Raw genomic sequence first — 22195 nt, 5'->3', positions numbered from 1 at the left:
GTTAACTTTCATTCCGACGCTCAGAGACAGAAAGCGAGAGCGAGAGAATCCGAGAGGTGCTTCTTTCCCCATCACAAAAATAAACAACTACAAACATTTTAACCAGTCTGAAATACCCCTTCATTCAACTATCTACAGTATTTGAATCTATGGTCACGAAAAAGCTAGTGCTTAATACATTATCTATCAGGCTTACATGGTGACTGTCAGGCATGATGTTGTAGTGCCCAGGGTCATGAATATTGCATGCAATCACACACACACCTCCAGCTAAACAGAGGCTAGCCTAATACTCGAGGAGAGATTGACAACCGGTTTAACAAGCCCCAGCGCATTCCATGGCAGTGTGTGCGTGTGTGTGTGTGTGTGTGTGTGTGTGTGTGTGTGTGTGTGTGTGTGTGTGTGTGTGTGTGTGTGTGTGTGTGTGTGTGTTAGAGAGAAACTTTCTGTCAAATATATAGTGACTGTGAGGCATGACGTCGTAGCGCGGTCTGTAAAAGGTCATAACCAGAACTGGCTTGGCAGCCTAGGCACTAAATAAATACAATTAATAGCATCACCTGCGGGAAGAGAAAACAGCAGGGTAATTGACTAGTTGATGAAAGATAAATGAAATACGCTGCTCTGAAGTTTACAGTACTTGGCTGAGAGCCAGACGATGACAAGTTGCACATGAAAAGCAGGTTTGTATGTAGTGAGGCATGTCTATAAGGACACCAAAGCTGCCTGCCTGCATGCTGATGGAGAGGTAGTGTGTTTCTGGTTCCTACTGCAATACAGACGGTTTTATTTGAGGTGTGCACATGAATCTCTTGTAGCTACAAGCCGGTAAAACACAAGTATGCAATTAAACTAAAGGAACCTGGGGCTCCACAGGTAAGAGGAGATCAATCCTTCACAACCTGACAGACACACACAGAGAGAGAGGCAGAGAAGTCAGCACAGACAACAGCCCAGCACAACAACACCCCCTTAACTAGACCTGGAGAGAGACATATCTGCACTCTGGACTGTAGTGAGACAACATAAACAGGAGAAGAACAGAGCACTAGAGGAGAGGATCAGAATGCTGGAGGAGAGGGTGAGGGGATGGTGTATGACAGAGAACAACCCACTAGAGAGGTGGCCACCCCCACAGAGAAGCCAGCAGAACAGCCCACCTCAGCACCAGACAAAAGTCTCGACACCATAACAGAACAGTCCACCCCTGACCATAGCGTCGAAATCACAGCAGTACAGACAAATGAAGAACCCCAAGTCTATGGGATCGCACTCCCTCTGAGCACCCCCATCAGCCACTCTGATAGCCTTTCTGACAACCCCCCCACACCCACTGAGGACATGCACAAGACACAGATTGTACTCCTTATGGATTCAAACATGAAACATACAAGAAAATTAACTTTTTCCCCAAACACAGTGTCTAAACTCTGGTGTCCAAACACCCAGCACGCCCTAGACCTTCTGTCTGAGGACCAACTAGGGTCACCCAGCCACATAATAATACACACAGGCACAAACGACCTGAGAGCACAACAGGAAAGGGTGATTGAAAAAGCTTCTACTTTCTCCAACGCACAAGTGGTTATCTCTAACCTGCTACCACCAAAAGACTTCCACCCTGCTACCATACCGCCGGTAAACGCAAGTATTTCCTGTGACTGTGGCTCAAACCAAATGTTTTCCTGGCCCACTACTCCACCCTGGACTAGAACAGCCTTTATGACCAGTACCACCTATACAAGGCAGCAGTGCCCATCTTCGCCCGGACCCTAAAGGACATCGCTCTCAAACGCAGACCCTACACTTCACACAGGAGCAACAGATCAATAGAAACCCCGCCCAGACCAGCGAGATACTCTCCCAGACCTGCCAGGTGTGAAACAGGGAAGGGACTCATGGGGTATGCTAATCTGATATAGAGCAGACCTAACTGACTCTATTAAATTAATCAAAACAGGCACACTTTACATTTGGCTAGAAATTCAAAAGGAAATGATCTCAACAGAGATTTTTTTCCCTGGGTGCTATCTAAATCCCCCCACTAAAATCCCCATACTTTAATGAAGACAGCTTCTCCATCCGGGAGGGGGAAATCAATAATCTCCAGGCCCAGGGACATGTACTAGTCTGTGGCGACCTAAATGCCAGGACCGGACAAGATCCTGACACCCTCAGCACACAGAGGGACAAACACCTGCCTGCAGGGGACAGCATTCCCTCCCCCATATGTCCCCCTAGGCACAACATAACCAACAAAAACGTGTCACAACTCCTGCAGCTCTGGGTATGTACATAGTCAATGGTAGGCTCCTATGGTAGGTACACCTATAGCTCATCTCTTGGCAGTAGTACTATAGACTACTTTATCACTGACCTCAACCCAGAGTCTCTCAGAGCATTCACAGTCAGCCCACTGACACCCCTATCAGATCACAGAAAAATCACAGTCTACTTGAACAGAGCAATACTCAAATCATAAGCATCAAAGCCAAAGGAACTGCGTAATATTAAGAAATGCTATAGATGGAAGGAATGTAGTGTGGAAACCTACCAAAAAACTATTAGGCAACAACAAATTCAATCCCTTTTAGACAACTTCCTGAACAAAACATTCCACTGTAATAGTGAAGGTGTAAACTTGTCAGTAGAAAATCTTAACAGTATATTTGACCTCAGCTTCCCTATCAAATCTAAAAATGTCTAACAGAAAACCGAAGAAAATGAACAACAATGACAAATGGTTTGATGAAGAATAAAAAAAACTAAGAAAAAAATTGAGAAACCTGTCCAACCAAAAACACAGAGACCCAGAAAACCTGAATCTACGCCTTCACTATGATGAATCACTAAAACAATACAGAAATAGACTACAGAGAAAACATCTGAAATCAGCCCAATGTAATTGAAGAACCCAGACTAACCACTTCTGGGAAAATTGGAAAACACTAAAACAACACGAAGAATTACCTATCCAAAATTGAGATGTATGGGTAAACCACTTCTCCAATCTTTTTGGCTCTATAACAAAGAACAAACAGCAAAAACATATACATGATCAAATACAAATCTTAGAATCAACTATTAAAGGACTACCAGAACCCACTGGATTCTCCAATGACCTTCAATTAACTACAGGACAAAATAAAAACCATCCAACCCAAAAAGGCCTGTGGTGTTGATGGGATCCTCAATGAAATGATAAAATATACAGACCACACATTCCAATTGGCTAAACTTAAACTCTTTAACATCATTCTCAGCTCTGGCATCTTCCCCAATATTTGGAACCAAGGACTGATCAACCAAATCCACAAAAGTGGAGAAAAATTTGACCCCAATAACTACCGGGAGATATGCGTCAACAGCAACTTTGGGAAAATCCTCTGCATTATCGTTACCAGCAGACTCGTACATTTCCTCAGTGAAAACAATGTACTGAGCAAATGTCAAATTGGCTTTTTACCAAATTATCGTACGACAGACCACGTATTCACCCTGCACACCCTAATTGACAAATAAGCAAACCAAAACAAAGGCAAAGCCTTCTCATGCTTTGTTGATTTCAAAAAAGCCTTTGACTCAATTTGGCATGAGAGTCTGCTATACATGAGAGTCTGCTATACATGAGGGTCTGCTATACATGAGGGTCTGCTATACATGAGGGTCTGCTATACAAATTGATGGAAAGTGGTGTTGGGGGAAAAACATACGACATTCTAAAATCCATGTACACAAACAACAAGCGTGTGGTTAAAATTGGCAAAAAAAAACATTTCTTCCCACAGGGCCGTGGGATGAGACAGAGATGCAGCTTAAGCCCCACCCTCTTCAACATATATATCAACAAATTGGCGAGGGCACTAGAACAGACTGCAGCACCCGGCCTCATCCTACTAGAATCTGAAGTCAAATGTCTTCTGTTTGCTGATGATCTGGTGCTTCTGTCACCAACCAAGGAGTGCCTACAGCAGCACCTAGATCTTCTGCACAGATTCTGCCAGACCTGGGCGCGGACAGTAAATCTCAGTAAGGCCAAAATAATGGTGTTCCAAAAAAGGTCCAGTCGCCAGGACCACAAATACAAATTCCATCTGGACCCCGTTGCCCCAGAGCACATAAAACACTATACATACCTCGGCCTAAACATCAGCGCCACAGGTAACTTCCACAATGCTGTGAACGATCTGAGACAAGGCAAGAAGGGCCTTCTATGCCATCAAAAGGAACATAAAATTTGACATACCAATTAGGATCTGGCTAAAAATACTTGAATCAGTTATAGAACCCATTGCCATTTATGGTTGTGAGGTCTGGGGTCCGCTCACCAACGAAGAATTCACAAAATGGTACAAACACCAAATTGAGACTCTGCATGCAGAAATTCTGCAAAAATATCCTCCGTGTACAACGTAAAACACCAAATAATGCATGCAGAGCAGAATTAGGCCGATACCCGATAATTATCAAAATCCAGAAAAGAGACGTTAAATTCTACAACCACCTAAAAGGAAGCGATTCCCAAATCTTCCATAACAAAGCCATCACCTAGAGAGATGAACCTGGAGAAGAGTTTCTTAAAACTTCTTCAGGATTGGTGGGTCCTCTGCGGGACGGTTGAGCTAACGTAGGCTAATGCGATTAGCATGAGGTTATAAGTAACAAGAACGTTTCCCAGGACAAAGACATATCTGATATTGGCAGAAAGCTTACATTCTTGTTAATCTAACTGCACTGTCCAATTTACAGTAGCTATTACAGTGAAAGAATACCATGCTATTGTTTGAGGAGAGTGCACAGTTTTGAACATGAACAGTTATTAATAAACAAATTAGGCACATTTGGGCAGTCTTGATACAACATTTTGAACAGAAATGCAATGGTTCATTGGATCAGAATAAACTTTGCACATACACTGCTCTCATCTAGTGGCCAATATCTAAATTGCACCTGGGCTGGAATAATAGATTCTCTTGCATTTCAAAGATGATGGTACAAAAAAAAAAAAAAAAAAGTTGTTTTTTCTTTGTATTATCTTTTATCAGATTGAATGTGTTAGTTTCTCCTACATTCCTTTCACATTTCTACAAACTTCAAATAGTTTCCTTTCAAATGGTACCAAGAAAATGCATATCCTTACTTCAGGGCCTGAGCTAAAGGCAGTTAGATTTGGGTATGTCATTTCGGGCGAAAATTTAAAAAAGGGGTCCGATCCTAAAGCAAGCTGGTCCTAGGGCTCTGTTCACAAACACAAACACAAACAACCCCACACAGCCTCAGGACAGCAACAAAATTAGACCCAACCAAATCATGAGAAAACTAAAATAATTACTTGACACATTGGAAAGAATTAAAAACAGAGCAAACTAGAATGCTATTTGGCCCTAAACAGAGAGTACACAGTTGCAGAATAACTGACCACTGTGACTGACCCAAACTTAAGGAAAGCTTTGACTCCCGAGTGGCGCAGCGTTCTAAGGCACTGCATCTCAGTGCTTGAGGCGTCACTACAGACACCCTGGTTCGAATCAAGGTTGTATCACAACCGGCCGTGATTGGCAGTCCCATAGGGCGACCCACAATTGGCCCAGCGTCGTACGGGTTTGGACGGTGTAGGCCGTCACTGTAAATAAGAATTTGTTCTTAACCGACTTTCCTAGTTAAATAAAGGTTAATATAATTGTATTTTTTTAATTACAGACTCAGTGAGCATAGTGCTATAGAGAATGTGTGCTGTAGGCAGACCTGGCTCTCAAGAGAAGACAGGCTATGTGCACACTGCACACAAAATTAGGTGGAAACTGAGCTGCACTTCCTAACCTCCTGCCAAATGTATGACCATATTAAAGACACAGACCCACAAAGAACTCGAAAACAAATTACATTTTGATAAACTCCCATATCTATTGGGTGCAATACCAGTGTGCCATCACAGCAGCAATAATTGTGACCTGTTGCCACAAGAAAAGGGCAACCAGTGAAAAACAAACACCATTGCAAATACAACCCATATTTATTTAATTTCCCTTTTGTACTTTAACTATTTGCACATAATATGACATTTGAAATGTCTTTATTCTTTTGGAACTTTTGTGAGTGTAATGTTTAGTGTAAGTGTTTTTATTGTTTATTTCACTTTTGTTTATTATCTATTTCACTTGCTTTGGCGATGTAAACATACACTTCCCCATGCCAATAAAGCACAGACAGACAGACAGACAGACAGACAGACAGGACAGAACAGACAGGACAGGACAGAACAGACAGGACAGAACAGACAGGACAGAACAGACAGGACAGAACAGACAGGACAGAACAGACAGGACAGAACAGAACAGACAGGACAGAACAGACAGGACAGAACAGACAGGACAGACCAGACAGGACAGACCAGACAGGACAGACAGACAGACAGAGAAAACAGAGAAAACAGAGAGGCAGGTGTGTGTCGCAAATCACTGTGTGTGAGCGAATGTGTTTTTTTATGAAATGGGGCACACAGTAGCATGAACAGCCACACTCCCTCCTACACACACAGTAGCATGAACAGCCACACTCCCTCCTACACACACAGTAGCATTAACAACCACACTCCCTCCCCCACACACACAGTAGCATGAACAGCCACACTACCTCCCACACACACACAGTAGCATTAACAACCACACCCCCTCCTACACACACACAGTAGCATTAACAACCACACTCCCTCCCACACACACACACAGTAGCATGAACAGCCACACTCCCTCCCCCACACACACAGTAGCATGAACAGCCACACTCCCTCCCACACACACACAGTAACATGAACAACTACACTCCCTCCCCCACACACACAGTAGCATTAACAACCACACTCCCTCCCACACACACAGTAGCATTAACAACTACACTCCCTCCCCCACACACACAGTAGCATGAACAGCCACACTCCATCCCACACAGTAGCATTAACAACCACACTCCCTCCCCCACACACACAGTAGCATGAACAGCCACACTCCCTCCCACACAGTAGCATTAACAACCACACTCCCTCCCCCACACACACAGTAGCATGAACAGCCACACTCCATCCCACACACACACAGTAGCATGAACAGCCACACTCCCTCCCACACACACACACACAGTTGTGTATTGACAGCATTGATGATTTGGCCGTTGGCAGAAGGTGAACTTCACACATACACACAAACCCTCCAGGTCAGAGAGAGAGAGCTCAGTGTTTTCAGCCCTAATATGCACCACACGTCTCAACACTAAATGATGAGCGCTGCAACGCCAGCATACTAAATCTAAAACTGGGAGTTGAACCAGCAACCAAACCCCTGGAGGTTACCAAACTAGCACTGAACACACTAACCCCTTCACACCTGTAAAGCACCTTGTGACAACAAAGTGTCTTGGTACCGTTAGCCCTAGTGTCAAGTCTCACCTATTAAAACAGGGAGAGAACTAGTCATTTAGTGGGCTGTTCCTGGTAATAGGTTTGAATGAATGGGTCTTAGTTTTGAAGTGTCAGTACAGATCTAAAGGTTGGTGAGTGATGTCCTATGGGCCCAGGTGTTGGGATACCAGTGGTAATACTGAAGCTGGTAGCTGTGCTCTCTCACAGAGAAAGAACTCCTCCAGGGCAAACATATTTTACCTTTATAAGGAGCCCTCTCCTTTCGACTGTTTTTGCTCATCGCGTGCCTGCTGGACTAATAAAACACAGTGAAGTGTAGCAGCATATAAATAAATAACAGAGAGAAAGAGAGAGAGAACAACTGGAAGCAGCCAGTCAGCCATCCGGAGTAAGAGTACCCTAGGGTCCCCTTTGGCATAAAAACATCTGCCGTCTCACAACTGTTATTTAAACTTTAATGTCACCCGCCTCTCAGCCAAACGGGGTAATCGCCGTTTCAGTTTGGCAATGGGGTTTAAGGGAAACTGACTGAGATATCCCCCGGGCGTTGAGAGCTCTGTGAGATACATTCATTATGGATGCTGCCGGCCCCTGGATTTTCTGTCACTGACACTTTGCTGATACTTTGCAGTGGGGGACTGATGGGAGAGGTAGGTAGTAGAGAGAGGGGGATGAAGGGCGAGGAGAGAGGGAGGGCGAGGAGAGAGAGGGAGGGAGGGCGAGGGGGTCGAGGAGAGAGGGCGAGGAGAGAGGGCGAGGGAGGGCGGAGAGAGGGAGGAGAGAGGGCGAGGAGGGCGGGCGAGGAGAGAGGGAGGGAGGGCGAGGAGAGAGGGAGGGAGGGAGGGCGGGTGAGGTGGGAGGGAGGGAGCGAGGGAGGGCGAGGTAGGAGGGAGCGAGGGAGGGCGAGGTAGGAGGGAGCGAGGGCGGGCGAGGAGGGGGGGGGCGAGGAGAGGGGGAGGGAGGGCGAGGAGAGAGGGAGGGAGGGCGAGGAGAGAAGGAGGGAGGGCGAGGAGAGAGGGAGGGAGGGCGAGGAGAGAGGGAGGGACTAGAAAGAGGGGTTGTTAGAGAACTTCATTCCTGTGTGGCGTAGAGGCTCAAACCACTACTACTCTCAAACTTGCATTAAAATCGACTTGTTCTTGCCAACTGACCCGTCAAAGTCTATTCCTGAAATTCCTCCACCCACCCAAAATCCCAAAGCTGGGATAAACTCAGTAGGGAAGCCTTGCATAGAAAGAAGAGACAGAAGATTATCAGTCCCCCAAATGCTACTGCATAACTCACATCAACATCAGCAAACATGACATTATCATATGCCAGTGCATCTCAAAACTGTTGGGTTGGAGGAAGTATAGAAATAGAATGACTAGAGTGCATTGCGAGGGAGGCGGGGCTTCTTCACAGGGTTAAAGCACAGTCCCGTCTAAGATCCAGTGCCAGCGTGTGTGTTCCTCTTTAAGTGAATCTGTATGGTCATGCTCTGTAGGAATGCTACCCTTGTACCTAATGTCCTGAGACCTGACGGTTTCACACACTGCACACCACACTCACAGACAAGCTTAGGAACCGTGCAGCCCAGTTAATAAATTCTCCCTGAACAATTTGTGCCCACGAAATTACTTTTTACCTCGCTGACAGACACTCAGAAAGCAATACACACTTCCGTAATGAGAGGCCAAATGAGGACCCATAAGCTGAAATCCACAGCCACTTGAGATGGGTCATAAATCAGGGTTGAACAGAGGACACTGATCTACTGTAATGGATACAAGACCAAACAGAAAGATCAAATCCTGTCACTCATTCGGTAAGTTTGCCGTTTTTTCCCCTCTCAGGTTATTTTCCTTTCTTTTCACAACTAGACTACGAACTTACTTCACACCAGGACAGCTTTTTACAACACACAACTCTACATTTGGGTGTTAAGCTTCAGTGCTATAGTGGCATGCTCGAGACAGTTTGGTTACCTAGCCTCTACTACCATGGCAACATGTATTTACTCTCCCCCTATCTGTCTGTTTTGGGGAGTAATCCTGCCATTGTGGCCTAGACAGAATTAACGCCACAAGGCATCTCTGAAGGCTCCAGGTAATACCCTGACACTCGCCTCAATCATCGTCCCATCACTATAAATGACGCCGAGCCCAAATGGACGAGACCCCCGTGCCTCGACAGAGATCCATCAGGATGATGAGTCATGTCCTCGCCGACACCAGAGGCGGGAATATTTTGAGCGCTGGACGCCACGTGGTTATCCTGCGACCAGCAGTCTACGCATTCCCAAATGACCGTCTCAGCGGGCGAGTCTTCCGACAGCTGCCGAGCACAGCGTGACACGCTTCTAAAACACAAAGGCGTGAGTGTCTCTCAGCAGAGGACCTCACAGCATCTCCCTACAGGGATGTCATTCACTAGGCTAGAAAACATCAGTCACACACATTAGCCCTTTGGGGAGCCACGACATCATTAAAAGTAAAGAAAGGCACAGTCAGAGCCCCAGATGCAAGGAAGGAAAACGTTACTGAAGTAGTTCACAAAGAAAATACTATCTTAAAAGTGTCATCGTTCCCCAACCTGCAGGGTCCGAGTGCATACGGCGCACTTCTTCTTTTTGGAGGGCTTTTGAAGGGCTGTTTGAATATAAAAACAAGCGGTCCGTTTCAAGCGGGCTCATTAAGTGGTTCCTGGAAGATGGTGCCACTTCACTTACAGTAAGTCACATCAGCACTCCTGGAGGACCAACAGGACATCTAGCATTCAACAAATCAATAAAGACAACTACATCTATACACCCAGGAGGTACAGCACTGGCCCTGTTCCCTACACATTAATCAAATCAAACAATGGGGGAGTGGAGGGACACTAACAGTGTTTCCAAAATGGCAGCCTTTTCCCTATATAGTAGACTACTTTGCACTAAATAGGGATTGGATTCCCTGCAATCAAAACCAGTGCATTATAAAAGGTCTCCAGTCAAAAGTAGTGCACTCTATAGGGAATAGGGAGCCATTGAGGATGCAGCCTAAAAGAGGGAATGATTTCCTATCACCACCGGTATTTCCCTCCCCCTCTCTCCCCTTCCCTCCCCCTCTCTCCCCTTCCCTCCCCCTCTCTCCCCTTCCCTCCCCCTCCCTCTCCCCTTCCCTCCCCCTCCCTCTCCCCTTCCCTCCCCCTCCCTCTCCCCTTCCCTCCCCCTCTCTCCCCTTCCCTCCCCCTCTCTCCCCTTCCCTCCCCCTCTCTCCCCTTCTCTCCCCTTCCCTCCCCCTCTCTCACCTGGCAGGTCGGAGAACAGCAGGATACACTCGTTAAAGCCGTTGGCCAGCAGGCGGTCTCGGAGCTGCTGCAGGATGGCCACACCGATGCAGAAGGGGAAGGAGCTGTTCCCCAGGAGCAGGGTGTCCCACAGGTGGAAGATCTTGTGTAGGGGGAAGACGTCTGTAGAGGAAGAGGGGGAGATCCATCAATCAAGCAAATGTATTTATAAACCCTTGTCTACATCACCAGTTGTCACAAAGTGCTTTTACAATACACCAACCTAGCCCATTAAAGACATGCAGAAGCAGAAGGGAGAGTGGGAGAGCGAGGGAGGAGAGGGGTAGAGGGCGAGGGAGGGCAAGGAGAGGCGGAGGGAGGGCGAGGAGAAGGGAGGGCAAGGAGAGTTGGGAGGGAGGGCGAGGAGGGATTAGAAAGAGGAGGAAAGGGAGAAGGATATAGGGATCGTTAAGAGGGGACCCAGGGAGACAAGATAATGATTTATAGTTCAGCCATTTGGCAGATGCTCTTAACGAGAAACAGAAAAGTGCATTACAAGGTTCATTTAACAAATAGTAATTGCAAGTACAACCTTAGTAGCAGGGAAAAAAGTAAAAACATTGCAGCTATAAGGGCTTTTTCAGGTTCTCTCAAACTCTAAGCACTTTACATTTCATAAGGCTGTATACAGTATGGGCTGAAGGGGGACTGAGTGTCTGGCTGTCCAATAGTTTCCAAAAAGGCCCATATATGGAGGAGGAGTGATGGACACACTAATACTGCACTAATACTGCAGGACATCCCAGAGCTGTTCGCCATTGACCTGTGTGGACTGGGAAACCTACTGTACAGGTCTTGGTTCTGTTAGGCCAAATACAACCGCTTCCTGTCCCATCCCACGCTTTATTTCTATTCCATTATTCCGTTTAGCTAATCTAATGTCCTCTACCTGTTCCTTAGAGGCTCTGACAAATACAGTACATTGGATCAAAACAACATCCACCTGTTAATGTCATAACCAGTACCTAGAAGTGGATACTAGGCAGGATGTATGTGTGAGAGGTAGGATTGGTGGAAAGAACCGGGAGAGAAGTGGGAGGACTGGATGGAGAGGACCCGGAAGAGAAGTGGGAGGACTGGATGGAGAGGACCCGGAAGAGAAGTGGGAGGACTGGATGGAGAGGACCCGGAAGAGAAGTGGGAGGACCCGGAAGAGAAGTTGGAGGACTGGATGGAGAGGACCCGGAAGAGAAGTGGGAAGACTGGATGGAGGAATGGTGGGAGGACTGGATGGAGAGGAGTGAGAGGACTGGTGGAAGGACTGGATGGAGAGGAGTGGTAGAGAGGAGTGGTAGGAATGGTGGGAGGACTGGATGGAGAGGAGTGGTAGAGAGGAGTGGTAGGAATGGTGGAAGGACTGGATGGAGAGGAGTGGTAGAGAGGAGTGGTAGGAATGGTGGGAGGACTGGATGGAGAGGAGTGGTAGAGAGGAGTGGTAGGAATGGTGGGAGGACTGGATGGAGAGGAGTGGTAGAGAGGAGTGGTAGGAATGGTGGAAGGACTGGATGGAGAGGAGTGGTAGAGAGGAGTGGTAGGAATGGTGGGAGGACTGGATGGAGAGGAGTGGTAGAGAGGAGTGGTAGGAATGGTGGAAGGACTGGATGGAGAGGAGTGGTAGAGAGGAGTGGTAGGAATGGTGGGAGGACTGGATGGAGAGGAGTGGTAGAGAGGAGTGGTAGGATTGGTGGAAGGACTGGATGGAGAGGAGTGGTAGGAATGGTGGGAGGACTGGATGAAGAAGGGTGGTAGAGACGAGTGGTAGGAATAGTGGGAGGACTGGATGGAGAGGAGTGGTAGAGGAGTGGTAGAGAAGAGTGGTAAGACTGGGAGTTAAGCCGAGAATCTTCAGCACATTAACAGTCCACTGAGCAGCCGGTGGGTGTGAGTGACGGGCAGAGTGTGTGTGTGTGGAGACAGGGAGATGGCCCTCCGACACTCTCCTCGGCTGGGTGCATTAGCAGTCAGGAAGAAGGATGGAGGAGAGGGGCGAGGGACTCACGCTGGTTTGGGAAGGATGGAGGAGAGGGGCGAGGGACTCACGCTGGTTTGGGAAGGATGGAGGAGAGGGGCGAGGGACTCACGCTGGTTTGGGAAGGATGGAGGAGAGGGGCGAGGGACTCACGCTGGTTTGGGAAGGATGGAGGAGAGGGGCGAGGGACTCACGCTGGTTTGGGAAGGATGGAGGGCAGGCCTCACACTCACAGCCCCTGGGAGCCGTGTGTACGTGTACGTGGGTGTGCATGCTTGAGGATTCTCAAGTGTGTGTGTGGGTGTGCGCATCTCTTAGAATTCTTAAGTGTGTGTGTGTGCATTGTAGGATTTACAATGAATGTAAAACATACAGTGCATTTGGGAAGTATTCAAACCCCTTCATCTTTTACACATTTTGTTACGTTACAGCCTTAATCTAAAATGGATTAAACCGTTTTTCCCCCTCATCAAATCTCGACACAATACCCCCATTACATTTTTGCAAATGTATGAAAAAAATATGTAAATATTACATTTACATAAGTATTCAGCCCTTTATTCAGTACTGTGTTGAAGCAGCTTTGGCAGCGATTACAGTCTTGAGTCTTCTTGGGTCTGATGCTACAAGCTTGGTACACCTGTAGTTGGGGAGTTTCTCCCATTCTTCTCTGCAGATCCTCTCAAGCTCTGTCTGGTTGGATGGGGAGCATCGCTGCACAGCTATTTTCAGGTCTCTCCAAAGATGTTCGATCTGGTTCAAGTCCAGGCTTGTCAGAGACTTGTCCCGAAGCCACTCCTGCGTTGTCTTGGCTGTGTGCTTAGGGTCGCCTCAGTCTGAGATCCTGAGCCCTCTGGTGCAGGTTTTCATCAAGGATCTCTCTGTACTTTGCTCCGTTCATCTTTCCCTCGATCCTGACTAGTCTCCCAGTCCCTGCCGCTGAAAAACATCCCCACAGCATGATGCCACCACCACCACTCTTAACCATAGCGATGGTGCTAGGTTTCCTCCAGACGTGACGCTTGGCATTTAGGCCAAAGAGTTCAATCTTGGTTTCATCAGACCAGAGAATCTTGTGTCTCATGGTCAGAGTCTTTTAGGTGCTTTTTGGCAAACTCAAAGCGGTCTGTCATGTGCTTTTTACTGAGGAGTGGCTTCCGTCTTGCCACTCTATCATAAAGGCCTGCAGAGATGGTTGTCTTTCTGGAAGGTTCTCCCATCTCCACAGAGGAACTCTGAAGCGCTGTCAGAATGACCAAGGCCCTTCTCCCCCAATTGTTCAGTTTGGCCAGCTCTAGGAACAGTCTTGGTGGTTCCAAACTGGATGGAGGCCACTGTGTTCTTGGGGACCTTCAATGCTGCAGACATTTTTTGGTATCCTTCCCCAGATCTGTGCCTTGACACAATCCTGTCTCGGAGCTCTGCGGACAATTCCTTCGACCTCATGGCTTAGTTTTTGCTCTGACATGCACCGTCAGCTGTGGGACCTTATATAGACAGGTGTGTGCCTTTCCAAATCATGTCCAATCAATTGAATTTACCACAGGTGGACTCCAATCAAGTTGTAGAAACATCTCAAGGATGATCAATGGAAACAGGATGCATTTCAAGTCTTACAGCAAAGGATCTGAATACTTATGCAAATAAGGTATTTCTGTTTAGGCTATAACATAACAAAATGTGGAAAAAGTCAGGTGGTTTGAATGCTTTCCAAATGCACTGTACACAGACTCAGTTTATTAGGTACACCACCACATTCCCCAAAATGGATCGCTCCTACAGTAGGTGAGCCATGTAGCCATGGTCTGCTATAAAGCAGGCAGACAGGCATTCAGTTACTGTTCGAGTGAACGTTAGACTTTGAGCGTAGTATGATCAACGGTGCTAGGTGCGCCGGATCCAGTATCTCAGAAATAGTCACCCTCCTGGGCTTTTCACGCACAACAGTGTCTAGGATTTACCGAGAATGGTGCGACAAACAGAAACCATCTAGTCAGCGAGAACAGCTCATTGATGAGAGAGGTCGAAGGAGAAGAATCGTACAAGCTAACAGGTGGGCCACAAACAGACAAATAACCGCGCAGTACAACAGTGGTGTGCAGAACTGCATCTCGGAACGAACAACTCGTCTGTCCTTGTCACGGATGGGCTATTGCAGCAAACGACCACACCGCTATCAGCTAAAAACAAGAAGAAGCGGATCTAGTGGGCAAAAAGATCACCAACACCGGACAATTGAATGGAAAAACATTGCCTGGAGCATGAGTTCAGTTTACTTGAGTGGCCTGCGCAGTCCCCAAACCTCAACCCAATATATCATCTTTGGGATGAGATGGATTGGGCTGTTCGCAGCATGAACGTACCGCTGTCCAATCTGCAGCAACTGCGTGATAGCATCGCGTCATCATGGACCAACATCCCGTGGAACGTTTCCAAAACCTTGTAGAATGCCCTGAAGAATTCAGCCTGTTCTGGAGGAAAAGGGGGGGGTCCAACCCTGTACCTAATAAACTAGCCAGTGTGTGTATGTCTTTCTGGCCCCTGCCCAAGTGTCTGATCAGAATTCTAATAGTGTATTTTTATGTCCCAAAATTAAATAGGAAAAACACTGGATTTTGTGTGACTTCTTCTTATCATCAAACTCCAACTGAGATGAAAGTAATATGAAATAGATATTATAATACATGCCCTAACACCACTGTTTCAGTCTGCTATTCCATGAAGACTATAGGATCAAGCATAATGCTGCCACCCGCTGTTCACCTACTGTATGACACAGAACGGTACATCCTGAGTAGGCAAATAATACCTTCAGAGGCTACTTCAGTTAATGACTAGCCACAATCATGTGATTGTCTTGTTGGCTGAATTCCAAATGGTATTCAGCCAGTAGACCAAAACGATGTCCACTCTTTTACGCGGCCGTATAAAGGACGTCCACTCTTTTACGCGGCCGTATAAAGGACGTCCACTCTTTTACGCGGCCGTAAAAAGGACGCCCACTCTTTAACGCGGCCGTATAAAGGACGTCCACTCTTTAACGCGGCCGTATAAAGGACGTCCACTCTTTACGCGGCCGTATAAAGGACGTCCACTCTCTACGCGGCCGTATAAAGGACGTCCACTCTCTACGCGGCCGTATAAAGGACGTCCACTCTCTACGCGGCCGTAAAAATGACGTCCACTCTCTACGCGGCCGTATAAAGGACGTCCACTCTCTACGCGGCCGTATAAAGGACGTCCACTCTCTACGCGGCCGTATAAATGACGTCCACTCTCTACGCGGCCGTATAAAGGACGTCCACTCTCTACGCGGCCGTATAAAGGACGTCCACTCTCTACGCGGCCGTATAAAGGACGTCCACTCTCTACGCGGCCGTATAAAGGACGTCCACTCTCTACGCGGCCGTATAAAGGACGTCCACTCTTTACGCGGCCGTATAAAGGACGTCCACTCTTTACGCGGCCGTATAAAGGACGTCCACTCTTTACGCGGCCGTATAAAGGACGCCCAATCTTTACGTGGCCGTATAAAGGACGCCCACTCTTTACGTGGCCGTATAAAGGAAGATATTACCACAGAAGTAATAGACCAGCATAGCACGTAGAGCATTATAACAGAGTAGACTAGAAGAGTAGAATAGATTAGATTAGAATATAATAGCCTTCATGGCAGCAGTTTCTGTGGTATAATGTAAATCCAGTAGACTCGACACATTATCTAATAGGGTTGGTTATAAAGGTCACACTACTGTCAAAAGCAACTAATCCTTACCGTACTGGAGGCTTTGACCTTTCCAAACTGCTCTGTTATGAGCTCCAAATGCTGCTGACCCCACACCGTGCCAAGGCCTATAGAATATGCACACTAGCACCTTCATAATAATAAAGGTCAACTTACGTGTGAACATGGTGAGGAACCACGGAATGGCATAGAGCTGCAAGGTGATAGAGAGGATGTAGTCAATGAAATAAATAAAAGTCATGCATTTCTACTCTGTTCTATGCATTACAGTAGTATTCTTTATGGAACATTCCTAGCTATACACTTTTGTTAGTACACATTCCAACCCAAAACACATCAAATCAATGTCATACAAAATCCACTAATCTGTTACATCGATTTAACTTCTTCAGCAGAGACATTTCGTATTTCAGCCACATCAGTCACACAAACTTTGATCTGATGTCTGCTAAGTTTGCATAGCCTCTGTGTGTGTGTGTGTGTGTATATGTGTGTGTGTGTGTGTGTGTGTGTAAGAGAGAGGTGGCAACAAACTGCTGAGTACTTGAAGTCTATGGAGCCCCTCCCTCTGCCTCCCTCTCCCTCTATCCTTCCCTCCTCCCTCACACACACACAAACACACCTCTTCCAGGATTAGGGTTGGGGGGGGGGGGGGGGGGGGGGGTTATTGCAATGGAATTGATTTCAGCTGGTTAATTAAATAGGAGAGGAAAACGCTAAGCGGGGCTGGTAGGCTGCCTTCCTGGAGCTGGTGGACCCCCTCCATACCCAAGGGTAATGAGTTGCCTCGGCCTCAATTTGAGCAGTCTCCTCCACAGAGCCCTGGCTAGGCCTCATGGGATTAGTTGTCGTAGAAAGGTGTGAATGGCAGCCTGGGGAGGGAGGCCAAAATATGTGGCCAAATTGAAAACAGCTTAAATTGAACAAGCGGGCCGGGGAGTCTAGCCTACATGCAGAATGGCAGTAGTGGGGCTATGGCTTGAAGCATTACAGGAGGAGACAGCTACAGTACACTGGGCTGGTGACTTATGTGTATTTAACGTAGTATTATATGACAATGTCTGTTATTGTATAACCACCACAGCACACTGTACTTCGACACGTATACAGGGGAAACACAGGGTTCATGTTGAGGTCACTGGAAAGTCTAACATTTGGGCTTTTTATAGCCTCCGTACGGATTTATTACTTTGAGAGAACAACTGCCATGAAATCCCTCCATCTCTCCACACCCTCCGAACTTCAGAAGTTAATTATTTATGGTTTGGATCAAACTTCAAAACATTAAAAGCTGTATCAACACACTGAGTTCAAATATCATTATCCCCGACCAGACTGGGAAAATAACGTTTCAATCCTTCGCCTTTGAAAGGGAAGTGAAACACAAATAAAACAGCGGTTCACCAGTGTCGAGATGACATCATTAGAAAACCACGCACTCGGTTAACCTCTGAGGAGGCGGCTTGGAATCTGAAGTCCACCAGCATCGTTGCTTGACGACAAAAGAAGAACCATTATAAGAAAATATGCTCAAGGTAATGCTTTGTAGCAGAATAACAAATGCTTTTGTTGAAATCACTATGTAGATGTGGACAGAAAAGTTGGTTCTTTAATTGTTTTAGTGTGCCACTTCCTTTATTTCCCCAAAGGAACCTGTAAAACACCCACAGGAAAACCAGTGAAACATCGAATTGTCATTATTTCCCTAAAGGAACCTGTAAAACACCCACAGGAAAACCAGTGAAACATCGAATTGTCATTATTTTCCCCCCCACACTAAGTGTCTTCAGACAGGGACATCCCCATCTTCTAATCACCATGGTTTCACTGATATATGTTCTGTGATTTCATGGTTTCAGGTTGTCATTGTAAATGAGAAACGGTTCTAAACCGACCCAGCTGGTTAAATGAATTTGAACTGGAAACAAAGTCCGTGTTTCCTACAGGAGCGGAGTTACACACGTCATCAAACACTTCCACCATCCATCTTTAAAAACAGGGCACCATAAAAACCCTGGCCCCTGTTTGATAGACGCAGCCTTTCTCTGGAAGAGGTCCCCAGGGCTGGTCCACTGAGGTGACACACATTCATCAGCACGATAACACCTTGATTAGCGCCTATAGAGCCTTTAACCTTGCTACGGTGTGAAGAGAGAGAGAGTGTTCTGGAACGGGGGTTGAGGGCCGGGTGTTCGACGACCTTATGGCAAGGCCAGGCTGTCATTAGACCCTAGAGCAGGCCAGACTGTCATTAGACCCAGTATAAATTATCCCAAATGTACCGAATGGAGGGAACTTGGCCTTGGCCCAAAACTGAGAGGGGCCAACCCGAACAGAAACTCTCAATGACAACCAGGACTCTATTAGAAGGGTGTGATAGTGGTGATTCTTTATCCCTGACCAGGGAGTCTGGGACTGGGCCAGATTCCAGACTTCTCCTCCATCCTCCATCCTCCCCGTTGTCCCTCACCTTACATGATCTAAAAACTCACAGAAGGAAAGAAGCGTTTTCTAATAAGTGCCCTTCAGCACTGTTCTACTGTCAGATGTACAGTAGGGCCCCTCCAGTTAAGTACTTCCCCTCAGACTTTTCTGCTGTAGGACGTCTGTGTATAAACACTTTTCAGCTCATCCACTACAACTGTTCCCTTATCAGTTATATGACGATCAGCCCCCTCATGTCAGTTTTCTGATCCTTCGGCACTGTTCTCCAGTCAGTTTTCGCGTTAGGACGACACAGCCCAGACCGCATTTCAGTACTTACATCAGGTATGAATCCGATCTCATTGAGGTGGTTGCTGAGCTCCGGGTCGTGGAAGGCGATCATCTGGGAGAAGACGGTGAGGTACTCTGAAACAGGTGCAGCACAGAGGGAGAGTTCAAATCTAGCGAAAAAGCAGTGGTGGTCCTATCTGAGGAACGCTATTCATGGGTGTCTGTTGCAAAACATTTATCTACGTTGTGCCATATTGAACAAGACCCAGAAGCTATTGTGACATCAGATTAGATTGGGCATTGTGTCGATATTTTGTACCAGGACTATAAAGAGATGTTTGTGTCGTGTATGGTCTCCATACAAAAATGTAATTGAGCTTCATTATTTTTATTCCAAAACAAAAGTACACTAAAATCCAAGACAGTGAGATTAGATGAGACTGTGGTGGGACAATAAACAACACTCCATATTGAGTTTAAGTGGTGTGTTTGTTGTCCCAGATCACATTGTGGGACTATATCAACAATGGACTAATGTAACAAAAGATAGTTTGGGTGGAGTTTTCCTTTGAGTAATAAGGCAGAGAGACTGTAGTATATTGTGAATATCACACAAAAAAGGGTGTTATTAGACAACTCATAGGTGCAGTTCTATAAATACACCTACTAGTGGCATACATTGAACACTGACATGTTTATGTAGATTAAAGATTGATTTATTGGGATGATGGAGGCTGCTTGTTATTCAAGTGTCACTGTACATGGAGGGACTCACCTTGGATAACGTGAGAGTTGTCCTTCAGGAAGAAGTTGTACAGGTATTTGGGGATGAAGGCCGACATGCAGGCGTACGCCAGGGCTGCAGACAACAAAGGGGAAGAAGAGGTGAAGAGAGAAGGGAGGAGTATCAGCGATACACATTGTACTTCTGCAAATCAACAACTCCCTACTTTAACAAGGTTTGAAATACCCGTACCTTCATTGTTGAAATTCAGCCAGAGGAATGGTGCACAAAGTGAATCCAAACCTGAACAAAACATGGGGTACAATCGTAAACCACATCAACACTAGAGTTGAATTGGCTAGATTGAAAATGTATGACTTGACTGTCACCTAGTGGTCTATTGACCACAACACAGCATGGATGTGAGTCACTGCGTCAGATTGTGACAGCAGAGAGACAGACTCACCCTGCCAGTAGACCAGGTCAGGGTGAGACACCACCCAGGCCTTGAGCACTCGCCTGAACTTCCTGTGGCCCTGTGGCGAGGACAGTAGCTCGTCATACTGGTGACAGCGAGGGATGTCCACCTCAATCTGGGAGGAAAAAAACACACCCATTAGAAATGTGTGAACCAAGGCATGTGATGGATATATATATCTGTTCAATATGAAATTATAAAACAGGCAAAAAGAATAACATTTGCCCATCAACTGATAACCAGTCCACAATGAGAAGAGCAGATACCTGTCTGTCAGTGGGTATAGGTGTATCCTTATCTATGCTGTCATATTTGGCTTGAATGTCCCCCTGGAGAGAAAAAGGAATCTAATCAACCAAAATAACATGGCACAGTATTAAATGAAAACCAGCAGTAAATCAAGTTCATAATCTCTATGCTTATCAGCTTTATTTATCTCTACAATGTATTTCTTTATGGTTATCAGCTTTATTTAACTCACAAACAAAACAATGTATTTCTCTCTATGCTTATCAGCTTTATTTATCTCTACAAACAAAACAATGCATTTCTCTCTATGGTTATCAGTTTGTCCTACCTCGACTCCCAGGAGAGCAGCCCAGGCCAGTCCACGTATGAGAGGAGGAATGTCTACCCTCGCCTCCTTCCACACCAGGTTCTTCTTGTATGGGTATGCCTGTGGGACAAACAGCACCAGATCCTTTTCTAATCATAAGATTAGATTCTATTGTAATTAAAACCTTTATTTATCCAGATAAGTCATTGAGAAGACACTGTATTTTACTAATCTGGTTGATATAACACATAGCTCCACTTAAATTCAACACGCGATACAATCAAGATAGACACACTAATAGAATACTTTAATAATCACCAGACAGGAACACAAAGATGAGTTAAAGAGTGTGAGCTCGGGACAGGGTCAATGTGACTTTGGGTACTCCTCGTCTTTCTATTCCTGGAATCATTGGGAACTGGGGGGGTCTTAAAAACTGCTGAGGCAGAGTGATTGCATTTGTACTGGGTTGTGAGAGAATGGTGTGTGTTAGAGCTCAGACCTTGAGAAGCCTGTCGAAGAGGATGATGCGGATGAGTTGGTACTCTGTGTCCCTCTCCCTGATGATGAGTGGCAGCGTGACGGTGCAAGACAGCTCATTGCTGCTGTTGGACTGGGACAGACTAGACTGTCTGGAGAGACAGAAAGACACAGATAAAGACACAGACACACACAGAGAGAGAGACAGAGAGAGAGACAGAGAGAGAGACAAGGGAACAAAAAAGCAAGAAGGGAACATTACCCATCTCCATCAGTCATTGAAAAGAACAAGCCATAAAATGAAAAATAGAGAATGGATGCGAGAGCTGAGGACAGATAGACTAAGTCAAAACATGACAAATGAGTAGGAAAAGATGAGAGGATTCTTACTCATCTTCCAATAAAGGATAATATGCCTCTCCTGCCACATCTTTCAGTCTCTGAAAGAGAGAAGCCAGATTTTAATTCTCAACATAAATGTTCTGGTTAATTTCAGATTCAACTATATGGAGAAAAGAACACTGGTCATTACAGTCCCAGTAGAGACCTGTCGTGTGGTGTTGGTAGAACACTGGTCATTACAGTCCCAGTAGAGACCTGTCGTGTTGGTAGTACACTGGTCATTACAGTCCCAGTAGAGACCTGTCGTGTGGTGTTGGTAGAACACTGGTCATTACAGTCCCAGTAGAGACCTGTCGTGTGGTGTTGGTAGAACACTGGTCATTACAGTCCCAGTAGAGACCTGTCGTGTGGTGTTGGTAGAACACTGGTCATTACAGTCCCAGTAGAGACCTGTCGTGTG

The 22195-nt window shown here is 46.2% G+C and overlaps 1 protein-coding gene across 3 annotated transcripts in view; it reads right to left on the bottom strand.

The window, feature by feature from the left end:
- tbck (TBC1 domain containing kinase) overlaps positions 1 to 22195 on the bottom strand; it is a 75580-nt gene that overhangs the window by 29576 nt on the left and 23809 nt on the right. For all 3 annotated transcript variants that reach the window (XM_055924051.1, XM_055924054.1, XM_055924052.1), the window contains exons 13-22: positions 21784 to 21833; positions 21416 to 21545; positions 20935 to 21033; positions 20624 to 20686; positions 20346 to 20472; positions 20132 to 20182; positions 19931 to 20014; positions 19205 to 19290; positions 16597 to 16633; positions 10688 to 10849 (exon numbers count right to left, since the gene is read on the bottom strand). In XM_055924051.1, the coding sequence (XP_055780026.1) occupies positions 10688 to 10849; positions 16597 to 16633; positions 19205 to 19290; positions 19931 to 20014; positions 20132 to 20182; positions 20346 to 20472; positions 20624 to 20686; positions 20935 to 21033; positions 21416 to 21545; positions 21784 to 21833 (889 nt within the window). The remainder of the gene's footprint in view (positions 1 to 10687; positions 10850 to 16596; positions 16634 to 19204; positions 19291 to 19930; positions 20015 to 20131; positions 20183 to 20345; positions 20473 to 20623; positions 20687 to 20934; positions 21034 to 21415; positions 21546 to 21783; positions 21834 to 22195) is intronic.

This window comes from Salvelinus fontinalis, chromosome 5, assembly GCF_029448725.1.
Source record: "Salvelinus fontinalis isolate EN_2023a chromosome 5, ASM2944872v1, whole genome shotgun sequence".
NCBI lineage: Eukaryota > Metazoa > Chordata > Actinopteri > Salmoniformes > Salmonidae > Salvelinus > Salvelinus fontinalis.
The sequence above is the reverse complement of the archived record's forward strand: the minus strand, read 5'-3'. Positions and strand labels throughout refer to the sequence as shown.